The 12,691-nt window shown below is 37.8% G+C and overlaps 1 protein-coding gene across 1 annotated transcript in view; it reads right to left on the reverse strand.

Moving 5' to 3' along the window:
- INTS9 (integrator complex subunit 9) overlaps positions 1-12,691 on the reverse strand; it is a 101,787-nt gene that overhangs the window by 29,613 nt on the left and 59,483 nt on the right. The window contains exons 7-8 of the mRNA XM_041767057.1: positions 4,395-4,515; positions 3,474-3,608 (exon numbers count right to left, since the gene is read on the reverse strand). Of these exons, the coding sequence (XP_041622991.1) occupies positions 3,474-3,608; positions 4,395-4,515 (256 nt within the window). The remainder of the gene's footprint in view (positions 1-3,473; positions 3,609-4,394; positions 4,516-12,691) is intronic.

Here is a 12,691-nt window from a genome sequence, read left to right on the forward strand (position 1 = left end):
ACTGTTATTTCTTCGCAGATAATATTATCATCAATAGACAAATATTAGAATATAAGAATTTAGCATTTTGTTGAATATTAGATCAATCAGAAAAATTCGTATAGAGATAGTTCTTCTCACTAAAAGCTAGTTCTCGGGGATCCCTGGGTGGCTCAGCGGTTTAGTGCCTGCCTTTGGCCCAGGTCGCGATCCTGGAGCCCTGGGATCGAATCCTATGTTGGGCTCCTGGCATGGAGCCTGTGTCTCTGCCTCTCTCTCTCTCTCTCTCCCTCTTTCTGGCTATCATAAATAAATCTTTAAAAAAAAAAATTAAAAAAAAAAAAAAAGCTAGTTCTCTCCTTCCATTTGGATGCTGTACCTTTGTGGGTCTCAATTCTCCTCTAACTGTCCATTCTTTTTTTTTTTTTTTTAAAGATATTATTTATTTATTTGAGAAAGAGAGAGATAGAGAGAGAGAAAGAGAGAACAGGAGCAAGGAGAGGGGCAGAGGGAGAGGCAGGTTTCCTGTGGAGCTGGGAACCTGATGTGGGGCTTGATCCCAAAACTCTGAGATCACAATCTGAGCAGAAGGCAGATGCTTAACCAACTGAGCCACCTAGGCACCCCACTAACTCCCCATTCTTATTCAAGATCCTTTTTCTTCCTTCTACTTTCTATGATAAATGTTCCCCACAGCTCAGTCTTTCCCCTTCAGCTCTTTACATACTTTAAAAAATTTGATGCTTCAATTTGTCTCCAGGCTTGCCTTCACATCCAAGTTCCAGTTCTATATTTTCATCCGTCCCCAGTTTTCACTCAAATTCTTCTTCATCTTACCCACTACCTCCTCCTAAAATCAGAACTCCCTCTGCCAACTCCTCCTTGTTGACTGGATTGGTGTTATCATCACCATTCTTAATATCATCTAAGCATGAAATCTTGGGCCTGTATTTTTCCTTCCCTGAAGACAGAAAGCATTCAATAAGTATTTGTTGAATTAAAGACCTGCCAATGTTTTTCTCTGTCACTTCATTCTTACCACTTCAGGCTTAATCCAAAGCCCCACTACCCTATGTTTATTAGATTACCACAGCAGCCTATTCCCAGATAGGGAGGTTCCACTCAAGTAGGTCCATGGTTGGCCTTTTCTGTAAAGTTTAACTCTAAAGCAGAACTTTGCTGTTCCAGTGTGCAAGCAGCCATAAACAATCCATAACTAAGTGGAGGTAGCTCTACTGCAACAAGACATTATTTACAAAAACAGGTGGCAAGCCAAATTTGATCCATGGGCCATAGTTTGCTAACACCTAAACTTTTATTATTTTTTTTTTTTTAAGATTCTATTTATTTATTTGAGAGAGAAAGAGAAACACAAGTGGTGGAGAGGAAGAAGCAGGCCGCCCATTGAGCAGGGAGCCTGATGTGGGGCTGATCCCAGGATGCAGCTCATGACCTGAGCTGAAGGCAGCCCCCCTTAACCAACTGAGCTACCCAGGCACCCCTACACCTAAACTATTCTTATCCCTACTAATTCAATATAGAAGACAATTATCTGGGTTTAAAAAAATCTAATTCATTATCTTTTTTTACATATAACACTGGTTTCCAGCTAGAAATTAAAATTAATTACTTAGGTATGTTGGTCATTACTTTCAAGACCTTATTTTCCCTTTAAATTTATGAACTTTGGAAGAATAATTTACTGGAAATTACATCAGTAGTACTGTAAAGGCTTTGATCTAAGCGGGACAAATCGGAAGAGTTGGCAGCCAAGTAATCTTTCTGTCTTTTATGGAAGAATATATCAAGAATGATAGAAGCTGCCAATAATGTATTTTGATTCAATGAAGCAAATTAAGATGACATTGATGGGTTTTTGATTTCAATAAGCGGGAAAGGCCCAGAATTCTGCTAACTATAGGAAAAAAACAGCAACTTGTTCCCTCTAGACCTTGAGATGAAACTTGATTATCAAAGAAGGTATGAAGAAAGCCAGTACAAAGTGGCAGCTCAGATGCATCCTTTTGTTCCAGACCTATAACAGTCATTTCCCCCCTTCATATAAAAATAGGATATGGACTTCCTCAAGTTATCCAGGTATGTACCCATCCATCAGCTAACTAATCTTTTCTGCCCCTCCATTTATTTATTTATTTTTTATTTGCTTAATAAATTAATTTTTATTGGTGTTCAATTTACCAACATACAGAATAACACCCAGTGCTCATCCCGTCAAGTGTCCCCCTCAGTGCCCGTCCTTTTACAAGCATGGAAAGAATCAGGATACGAAATGAATGATAAGACCTAAAAAGGAATAAAGAATACATTTATAACAATGTTTATGTATTTAACTACTTGCCAAATAAGACTATTAACAAATGGCCAACTTAAAATCTTCCAATAGTTGGGCAGCCTGGGTGGCTCAGCGGTTTAGCGCTGCCTTTGGCTCAGGGCGTGATCCTGGAGACCTGGGACTGAGTCCCGTGTCGGGCTCCCTGCATGGAGACTGCTTCTCCCTCTGCCTGTGTCTCTGCCTCTCTCTCTCTCTCTCTCTCTCTGTGTGTCTCATGAATAAATGAGTAAAATCTTAGAAAAACAAAACAAAAACCTTCCAATAGCTTCCCTCTACACATTAAAATAAAACCCAAGAGTACCTGGGTGGCACAGGGAATTGGGTGTCTGACTATTGCTTTTTGCTCAGGTCGTGAGATCAAGCTCCATGCTCAGCATGGAGTCTGCTTGAGTTTCTTTTTCCCTCGCTCTGCCTGCCAGCTCATGCTCTTTCTTTAAAATAAATAAATCTTTAAAAATAAAATAAAATCCAATCTAAATTTTTCATCATGGTCTACAAAGTTTCACATGACCTGGCTCTGCTCATCCCATGGATACCCCTGTTGACTATACTCAGCATGCTGCAATCACAACGGCCCTCTCTGCTCTTCTGAACACAGATTTCATGAGCTGGGACTTTGCATATGGGTCACCATTGATTCCCTAACACCTACATAAGTGCTTGACACATAGTAGACCCTCAGTAAAGAAATAATTAACACTTGCTGAGTAAACGAGTAACCATTTCTGTTCCATATCAGCCTATCATTATTGGAAGTAGTAGAAAATCTCAAAATCCTAGAGATGAACCTAAAGGCAGCAGGATCTTCAGAGGAACTTGTAATCCTAAATATTGGGACATGAAAAATGTAACTCATGAAGAGTGTCTATAGAACATAAAGTTTCAGTTAAGCAAGATAAGCTCTAGAGATCTGCTATACAACACTGTACGTATAGTCAACAATACTGTATAGTATAAAATTATTAAGAGGATAGATCTCATGTTAAACATTCTTACCATAACAACAAAAATTAAAAAAAAAAGATACATGTAGAAACCAAAATTAGAAAGATTTCAAAACAACTGATGATCCTCTAGATACATTATAAATTTGGGTTAAATAACTAAAAAAACTTAATTGTTAAAAGAGAATTAGAATTACCTGGGGATGTGTGGTAAGCAAGGAGGATCCGGATACATACGATACTTTCTCATAATGGGACTGGATAATCCAGTTGGAACTTCCAAGGGCATAGCCTGAGCTTAGCGGAGTCACCTGTACTGCACCAAAAAGCTCCTAGAAAAGAACCATAGTAAGGATGTGTGATGAGCTTTCAGCAGTGCAGTCACACTGGGTAAATCTTTGCAGGAAAAAACCCCAGAAATACCCTTCACTTACAGAAAATTTAAAGTAAAACAGACAGTATAAAATGAAGCAAAAAACCCAATGGAGACTATACGGTAGACCCAAAAAGCAATCCTATAGTCTTTACTTGACCCTCTCTTGAGTTTCAGTCTATCCACACGTACCAGGCACCCAGGCCTTACTCATCAGAAGACAGAGATGACAGATTACCAGAAAGACTAAAGAGACAAATACTGGGGCTTTCTTTTTCCTTTTTTAGGTTAAGCATTCATCTCTTGGTCATTCTATATGGAGTGGCTCTCGATACAAGTTAACAAAAATGGGAACCCTTAATATGAGATCAGAGTTCAAAAGTTATACTTGCCAAATTGCTTCTTGATCGGTTTTATGCTCTCTGGTTCCTGTTTCACTTGTCCCAAATCTATAACGTTGCACCCGCTGTTCTAAAGTGAATAGGATGAGATTTCTTTCTCCTGACTCATTACAAGCTGGTCAAGAGAACACTGACTAATGCTGGGGAATGTGAAGGTTAGGAAAGAACACTGATAATCTGGAGGATGAAGGATAATGACAGATGCTCCGACTTTTCGCCTTGTACTAGAATAAGATTCTCAGTGACTGAATAGCTACAGGAAGGGAACTATAAGATCCTCCAAAAGGGGAGCAATATGAATTGAAAGCATTCATGCCATCACTTAAAATCATATTAACACTCACAATTTTCTGAGAATATCCCACCAGCTGGATTTTGCTAAGGGCAGAGTTCACCTCTTGCATCGTATAGCATCTTCTCCAGGTTGATACTTCCACTGCATCCTTGAGTGGAGAAGGCAGCAGCCTATAAACGCATCAGAATACCAATTCTTTATGTTATCAGGGATTCCTTTCAAGTAATTTGCATTAATTAATTAAGTAATTTGCAGTAATTTTCATTTCCTTTAAGTTGTCCAACTTACTGGCACAGAATTGTTTACAGGATTCCTTTATAATAATTTTTATTTCTAGTGCTGACCCTCTTTCACTTCTGATTCTAGTAGTTTGAGTCTTCTTCTTCTTTTTTTTTTTTTTTTGGCCAATCTGGCTGAAGATTTGCTAGCTTTGTTGATCTTAAAAAAAAAAAAAACTTTTCTATATTCTTTTCCTATTTTTTATTTTGTTTAAACAGCATATAGCTGGATATTGTGTGTATGTGCGTTTTTAATCTAGTCTGGTCATCTCTGCCATATAAATTGCTTAGTCCACTCACATTTACTACTGATATAGCTGGATTATGTTTACCAATTTATTTTGTTTTCTCTATGTCTCATGTCTGTTTTGTTCCTTTGTTCCTCCTTTATACTACCTTTTGGTACTAAGTGAATATTTTCTAATGCAGCCTTTTAATTTCCTTCATGGTTTTTCACTGTATTTTTTTGAGTTATTTCCTTTATGGCTGTTCTAGGGCTTATCATATGCATCTTAACATAGTGCATTTCTATAGGACATTTCAAATTCTCTTCCCTATTCATGAATGATAAATGAAATACACTTTGCTCATGGGCCTGCAAAGCTATAGAAAAGGACTGAGTGAAACACAGCTGAGGTGTGGCATAAAGGGGGAAAATAAAACACAATTTGTGACTTTTCAGATCAGCATCAGGAGTACCCCTTAAAACAAACAAACAAAACTTTCTCATTAGAAAAATACTAGATCATTTGCTCTAACAAAATCAGGAATAGACCTGGGAGAGTGATCTCCCTGAAATACCACTGAACATAGTGAAGGGCTTTGCAGACACAGGCACACACACACACCTTCAAGACAAAGAGAATGAGAGAAGAGGCAAGAGCAATGGCATTTTAGAAAGTGGAAAGTATAAAGACAAATAATTAGCACACACAGGAAAGTTTAATTCAAATAATTTAAACTGTAGAACCCACAAAAAGCTCAGCAATCTGAAACAATAGATATGTCTGGAAGTAAGATGGAAGGTGAGCCTAAAAACAAGGGGATTTGGTTAAAAAAAAAAAAAAAAAGACAAAAACAAAAAAACCCTGATAAATAGAAGCTTCCATGGCACAAAGACTTTTATAATCAGTTTTTTACTCTCCAACTCCTAAACATGAGCCAATAACCAAGGATCAGCATACATTTGAGGAAAATCTCTAAAATGATAAAGGTCAAAACAAATGGAGGGAGGACAAGAGGAAATAAATTAGGCTAGTAGAATAAAATTTTAAAAAATACTATCATTATCCATAAAGAGATAGATAAGATATTATGTCTAAGAAATGAGAAGTGGCTTCTATTAAAAAAAGAGCATTAAGAGAATAAAAAAGCTCTTGGACATAAAATATGATAGCATACAATAAAAGCATGCCAACAAAACCTATCAAAATTTTAAAATTAGTTAAAAACATAAAAAAATTATATAAGACACAAAAGAACTACATAAAAGAAAAACCAGAAAAGCTTCAAAACAAGGTGATAGAACTTAATAAAGAATTAGAAATTTAAAACATTTTTTTTCAGCAATGGAGACTGAACTAACAGAATTACAAGACTGGATAAACACACAACAGGTAATGGCATAAGAAGAATATAGAAAGAAAAGATTAAATGCTAGAAAGAAATGAAAAGTTAAGAATTTGCAAGAAAGGCAGAAAATGAAGACAGGCAAAGAAGAAGCAACATACAGAGAACAGGAGTTCCTAACAGAAATCCAAGCAAGGGAACAGAACAAATATTAAAAACTAATTGCTAAAATAAAAGAGGCTTGAAATTATACAGTGAAAGAACTTTCACAGACCTGAAAATACTGACCCAGAAGAACTAACACCAGATATATTCTGAAAATATTTACACTATAAATAAACTTCTGGGAAGCTAGGCAAAGTGAGCAAGTGATTTACAAAGGAAAAAGTACAACACCAGAGTTTCAACAGCAATGCTATTTTACTTAAAGAAGTGAGTAAAATATTTTAAGACATTCACAGAAAGAAAATGCAAGCCAAGGATTATACAATTAACAAAACTGACTTTCAAGGTTACAGAGCACAGTAAACAATTATTAACCTGCAAGAACTTAAGGCATTTTATTCTCATGATCCCATCCTGAGATATCTTCTGAAGAATGACTTTTAGACAACCTAAATGACTATAGAAACATCAATACATCAGCTAGTAGTGAGTATTAAACACAATTATGTAGAAGTAGGACCAAATGAAGATTAAAAGGGAGAGAGGATAGTATGTATTGCCTGTATGTTCTGATAATATAAATATAATAAAAGCATGAAAAAATAAGGGAAGGAAAATACATATTCCCTTTCTTCAAATGATGACCTAGAAATAATGACCAATCCAGGAGTAATGAGCAACCACAATGGGAGCTTAAAATTCCATTTCCTGGGTAGCCCAGGAGGCTCAGCAGTATAGCGCCGCCTTTCTGCCCAGGGTGTGATCCTGGAGTTCCGGGATTGAGTCCCACGTTGGGCTCCCTGTGTGGAGACTGCTTCTCCCTCTGCCTATGTCTCTGCCTCTCTCTCTCTCTCTCTGTGTATTCTCATGAATAAATAAAATCTTAAAAAAAAAAAAATCCATTTCCTACTAAAAGACTATAGAGTATTTTAGAGAAATGGGTGATACCAGATTTAGGGTAGGAATATACCAGAGCAGTCTTAAATATCCTGCTTAAGTATATAGCAAGGAAACAATCAAAGGGTACAAAGGTCACAATAAAAGGACACAGCAGACAGTATGAAGAGGCTCACTGTCCAAAATGGGATAATCTGAGCTGCAAAAAATGACAGTATTGCAATGGGTTGAAATCCACGACATATGTGTCAGAGTGGGTTGTAATTAGATTGGGGCACAGAGAGGATCTTTTGAGTTACTGGAAATATTCTATTTTAGACCTGGGTAGCAGTCATAAGGACAGTTGCTTTACAACAATTTATTAACTATATATATGTTTGGTGTTTTGTTTTATATTACAATAAAAAAGTTACTTTAAAAAATAGAAAAGGGACACCTGGGTAGCTCAGAGGTTGAGTGTCTATCTTCAGCTACGTCATGATCTTGGGGTCCTGGGATAGAGTCCCTCATTGGGTTCCCTGCAGGAACCCTCCTTCTCCCTCTGCCTCTGTCTCTGCCTCTCTGTGTGTCTCTCATGAATAAATAAATAAAATCTTAAAAAAAAGAGAAAAATTTATGTAAAAATAAGAAATTATGACAGCAGAAATGAAAAACTCATGGATAAGCTGGGAGGTTAAAAGAATTTCTCAGGCAAAAGAGCAAACAAAAATAAAGAGATGGAAAAGAGGACAGAAAAAAAAATCTGAGTTCCAGTCCAGAAGGTTTAACATCTAAGTAGTGAGAGTTCCAGAAAGAGGGAACACAAGACATGGGAAAGAAAATTTTAAAAATAAACAAAAAAAATTTTTTTGGCCAAAATTGAAGTTGTCCATTTTTTAGACTGGGGGTCAGCAAACATAGTTTGTAAAAAGCCACAGATATTTTAAGCTCTGTAGACCACAGTCTGTCACATCATTCAATTTAGCTGTGTAATGCCACAGGCAATATGTAAATGCATGAGTGTGGCTGTGTGCCAATAAAACTTTACTGCTAACAACTGTGGCAGGCCAGATTTGGCTCATTAAACAAGGGCTTAGCCACAGTTAGAACTTCTGTACTAGATGGTAAGGACCCACTAAGTACTCAGCACATGAATGAGAACTGTCCTTTATTAAGACACATCATCACAAATTTAAGGAACAAGATTCTTAAAGTTTCCACAGAGGAGTTAGTGGGATACTTACCAAAGATCTAGACCCAGAATAGTACTGCACTTTTCAATGGTATTTCTGGAAGCTAGAGAAAATGATATCAAATCTGGTGCTATCATTGGAGGGTGAGGGTAGAACAAAGGCATTCTAGGCATACAGGGTCTCAGAAAATTGACCTCCCGTGCACTCTTCCTCAGAATGTGCCTGGCAAAATGAACACAGGAACAAGAAAAAGGCCCAGAAACAGCTTCCAACAGTAGAAAGAAGTGAAAATATCTTGAGGATAATGGTGAAGAAAATCCTAAACTGAGAGCCATGTAGCAAGCCTAAGAGCAGCTGGGATCAGACTGGAGAAAGAAAGGTGGCTTTGGGAGTGGATTTCCAAGAAGATAAAACAATACCACTAAGTTTGAACATACTGAGTGAGGAGAAACTTGTACAAATGGCAGACGGGTTGTAGATAAACTAGTAAGAAGTGCACAGGAAACTAAGCAAATAAGCATACAACAAGATCATTATTAACTCAAGGGAAAACAAAAAGTTGTGCAAGAAAGAAAAAAATAATCCTAACAATGTTATATAGCCAGTGAGTTGCATTTATACAGTCATAATTTTGTAAACACTGAATAGAAGTTTAGCTAATGTAGCGCATAGATCACATTGTTTCAATTCTATCTTTGTTTCTCCAGGACAAAATACTAATAATTCTCTTTACTTTCTGCATAAACAGACACACGAAGATCTTATTTCACTTATCTGTCCTATGTACACTGGATTGCTTTAGGTTTTACAATATTTATTCAATCATTATTTAGCCCTGACTACGGCCATAGCACTGAAGTGTTATAAGGGATATAAGAGGAACAACATAGAGGCTTCTTCTCCTAAGAGCTTAAGTCTAGAAAATTTTTACAATGGTATAAGGCAATATAAAGAGATGTCAAAAGCCATGAGTCATCCCTGCCTGCAGACTTGCCTTCCCTCACAGAAGGGTCTAAATGACATATTAAAAATGCAAATCTTAACACACACACACACACACACACACACCCTCCCCTCTTTCACTATAATGGCTTTCCATTATATTCAAGATAAAATCCAAGACTTAGTATGACTTTATAAGGCCCTTCTTTATCTGGGTCCTGCCTCAGCCTCTGTTCTATATAATAAGCTATACACAGCCCTCTCGGTCCCAGGCTCCCTCAAGCCTGTAACCTACCCCACTGTCTTCAGATTTTGTGGGGACAACACTCCTTTAAAATCTAGACCACTTGTCCCTTTTTCTCAGGTCTTGTGACAGTGATCAAGACCAGGTGCACACCCTATGTACTCTTTGGGAACATAGCCCAAGTGTGTATCAGAGACAGGGAAGTGGTACAGAAGGTCCCTCTGGATGCAGCTACCGGTGTCAGTGGGGGCTGCTGCTACTGCTTCTCTTCTCCTTCCACATCCCTGTTGACTTTGCCAACCACTTGGAGGGAGGAGAGGTTTCTCTCTGAGGCACATGATGGAAAAAAACAGGATTTACAGACTTGTCTGGATACAAATTCCAGTATTACCTCTTCACCTCTGAGCCTCAGTTTACTCATTTGTGAAATAAGGAGAGTAGCACCTTCTTTTAGAGTTGTTCTGTGAGGGGTAAATGACATAATGTATGTGAGTGTCTGGCACAGAACAGATGCTGAATAAAGATGGGTTTCTAACAACCCCCCACGCTCCCTTATGCAGCCACCACAGCTCCAGGAGTATAGTTTCCCACATTATCATAGTAAACTTCAACCCAGGGTGATTTACTTCAATGAGCAGCAAGGACTCTGAACTTGAGTGGCCCAAGCACTACTCGACACAGTCTCAAGGAAAAACCTAAGCCATTCCCCTTCTTTAGCTCTTTTTTAAATGCCTTAGGATCAGGGAGCTCCATGGCTTGGGGCCCCTAGAATTGAACTGCATTAAAAATAAAGACTTATTTCGGGCTGGGTAGGAGCAGAGGGTTTTTTAACTTTATGCCAGAGCTGGAAAGCTATTACAAGAGTGGCCTAAGAGGGTGGGGAGGTTCAATAACACCTGCAGGCCAACCACATCTTTCAACCTAGTCGAATTTGTCTTAAACTGCCCCCAGCTTTGCCAAGCTGCTGCAACTGAGTCACCTCTGTTAGAGGTTGAGCAAAAAGTCATACACAAAGCTAGGTTAGATACATTTTATTTTTAAAAATTTTTATTTAAATTCAATTTAGTTAACATACAGTGCATTAGGGGTAGAATTTAGTGATTCATCAGTTGCATGTAACACTCAGTGCTCATGATATCAAGGGCCTTCCTTAATGCCCATCCCCCAGTTACCTCTCCTTGTTCATCTCCCCTCCAACACCCTCAGTTTGTTTCATAGCATTCAGTGCCTCTTATGCTTTGCCCCCCTCTCTATTTTCATTTTATTTTTCCTTCCCTTTCCTTACATTCATCTGTTTTATTTCTTTAATTCCTCATATGGTATAGGCCTTTCTCTGACTTATTTCACTTAGCATAAAATCCTCTAGTTCCATCTGTGTCATTGCAAGATTTTATTCTTTTTGATGGCCCAGTAATATGACATTGTATATATGAGACCTGCCTCCTTCCCATCCCTTGACAACTAGTACTGCCATTACTTCCTTCCCCTGATGGCTCTTCCCAGCATACACTCCTCCCTTCCCATCTAGGACGATGTCCTAAATTAAGCAGATTAAAATCTGCAACAGTCTTTCTCCAAATGAAGGATTTGGCTAATGCTTCTATTCTCTATTGGAGATTAAACTATCACATATTCAACCTCCAGAATAAGCCAGCAAATGCTCTGAGTCCTTGGTAAGGGAAAAATGGAAGATGGGAAATATTAACTACTTCTGTCTTCAACAGTCCAGAACCTACTTCAAGAGAAATTACTGGGGTGTTTCAGGTAGGAAAACAATTTCCTTAAACAAAATAAAAGACTTGTGAATAATTCAGGTCTATTTCAACTTGGATCTTTTCTCATTTTCCCTCAGGGTAAATAGCACAGAAACAATATCTTTAGGTTCTGGAGAAACTAAAGAAAGCATCTGTTTATAGAGAAACATTCATGATAATTTTTTTTTAGATAGTTTTTAATAACCAGTTTAGTATAGCACTGTTGGAGAGAACAGTGTTGTTAAATAAAACAACAAAAACAGTATGTTTTTATTCCAATATATCATACTACTCACACAGTAGTATCTTTTCACATTTTCATATCCTCAGCACTGAGCAATGCCCAACACAAACACTCAAAAGACAAAACATCTGTTCTTTTGTTGCCCCAGGAAAGGTAGGAACCATTGAGTCAATTAACAAGTTCTATCTGAAGTGCGTTAGTTTGGTTTAGAGGTGAGCCAGAGGAGGTCCCAATGACTCTGGTCTAAAATATGACCAATTAGGTTTAGGGTTTTGTAGCTGGCAGCTCCTGACATGGTCCCTAGGGATCCCTGACTTCCATATTCACCCCTTTGTGTAGTCCAATCCCTTGAGGGTGGGTGGACATAGGATTTGCTTCTAGTGAAGAGCGTATGACAAAAGTGAAAGGATGTCACTTCCAAGATTAGTTCACTAAAGACTGTGACTTCCATCTTGCTTATTCTGACAAAACTGCTTTGAGATGCTCTATGGAGAGGTACACACATAAGGGCCTAAGAGAGCCTTCAGTCCATCACCCCTGAGGAATTGAACCCTACCATTACCCCTGTGAGTGAATCCTTTCCAAGAGGAGCTAGAGATAGCTGCAGCCCTTACAGGAGACTCAGAACAGAAAACCCAGTGTTTTTAATAACTTAAGACTTTTCTGGCCCAAGTTCTAGTACAGAAGCCATGTTTAAATACCTTAACTAAGTTTGGGCTTTCCTGAGGTCTCCTTGATGACATTTTTATAAACTCTAATTGTAGAACTTCTGTGGAATGGTGTTCTTCATATCCAATTTAACTGGGATTTTTGCTTATTTTTGTTGCAATATTGAGCAATTTACTTAACCTTTTCTTCTCATATTTCTAAACTGAGGGTAAAATACTTCCTTCAAAGATCATTGTGAGGACTACAGTAAATAAGTGGTTATATGTGTGTGTGCATGTGTGTAATTATTATATATAGGATAATCAGTGCTTTATGAAATTTGACTTTTCTAAAAAGTTTTATTTATTTTAGAGAGAAAGAAGGAAAGGGAGAAAGAAAGAGACACAGAGAGAGAGAGAGAACGTGAGCAGGG

This window comes from Vulpes lagopus, chromosome 8 (genome assembly GCF_018345385.1).
Source record: "Vulpes lagopus strain Blue_001 chromosome 8, ASM1834538v1, whole genome shotgun sequence".
In the NCBI taxonomy this organism is placed as follows: Eukaryota; Metazoa; Chordata; class Mammalia; order Carnivora; family Canidae; genus Vulpes; species Vulpes lagopus.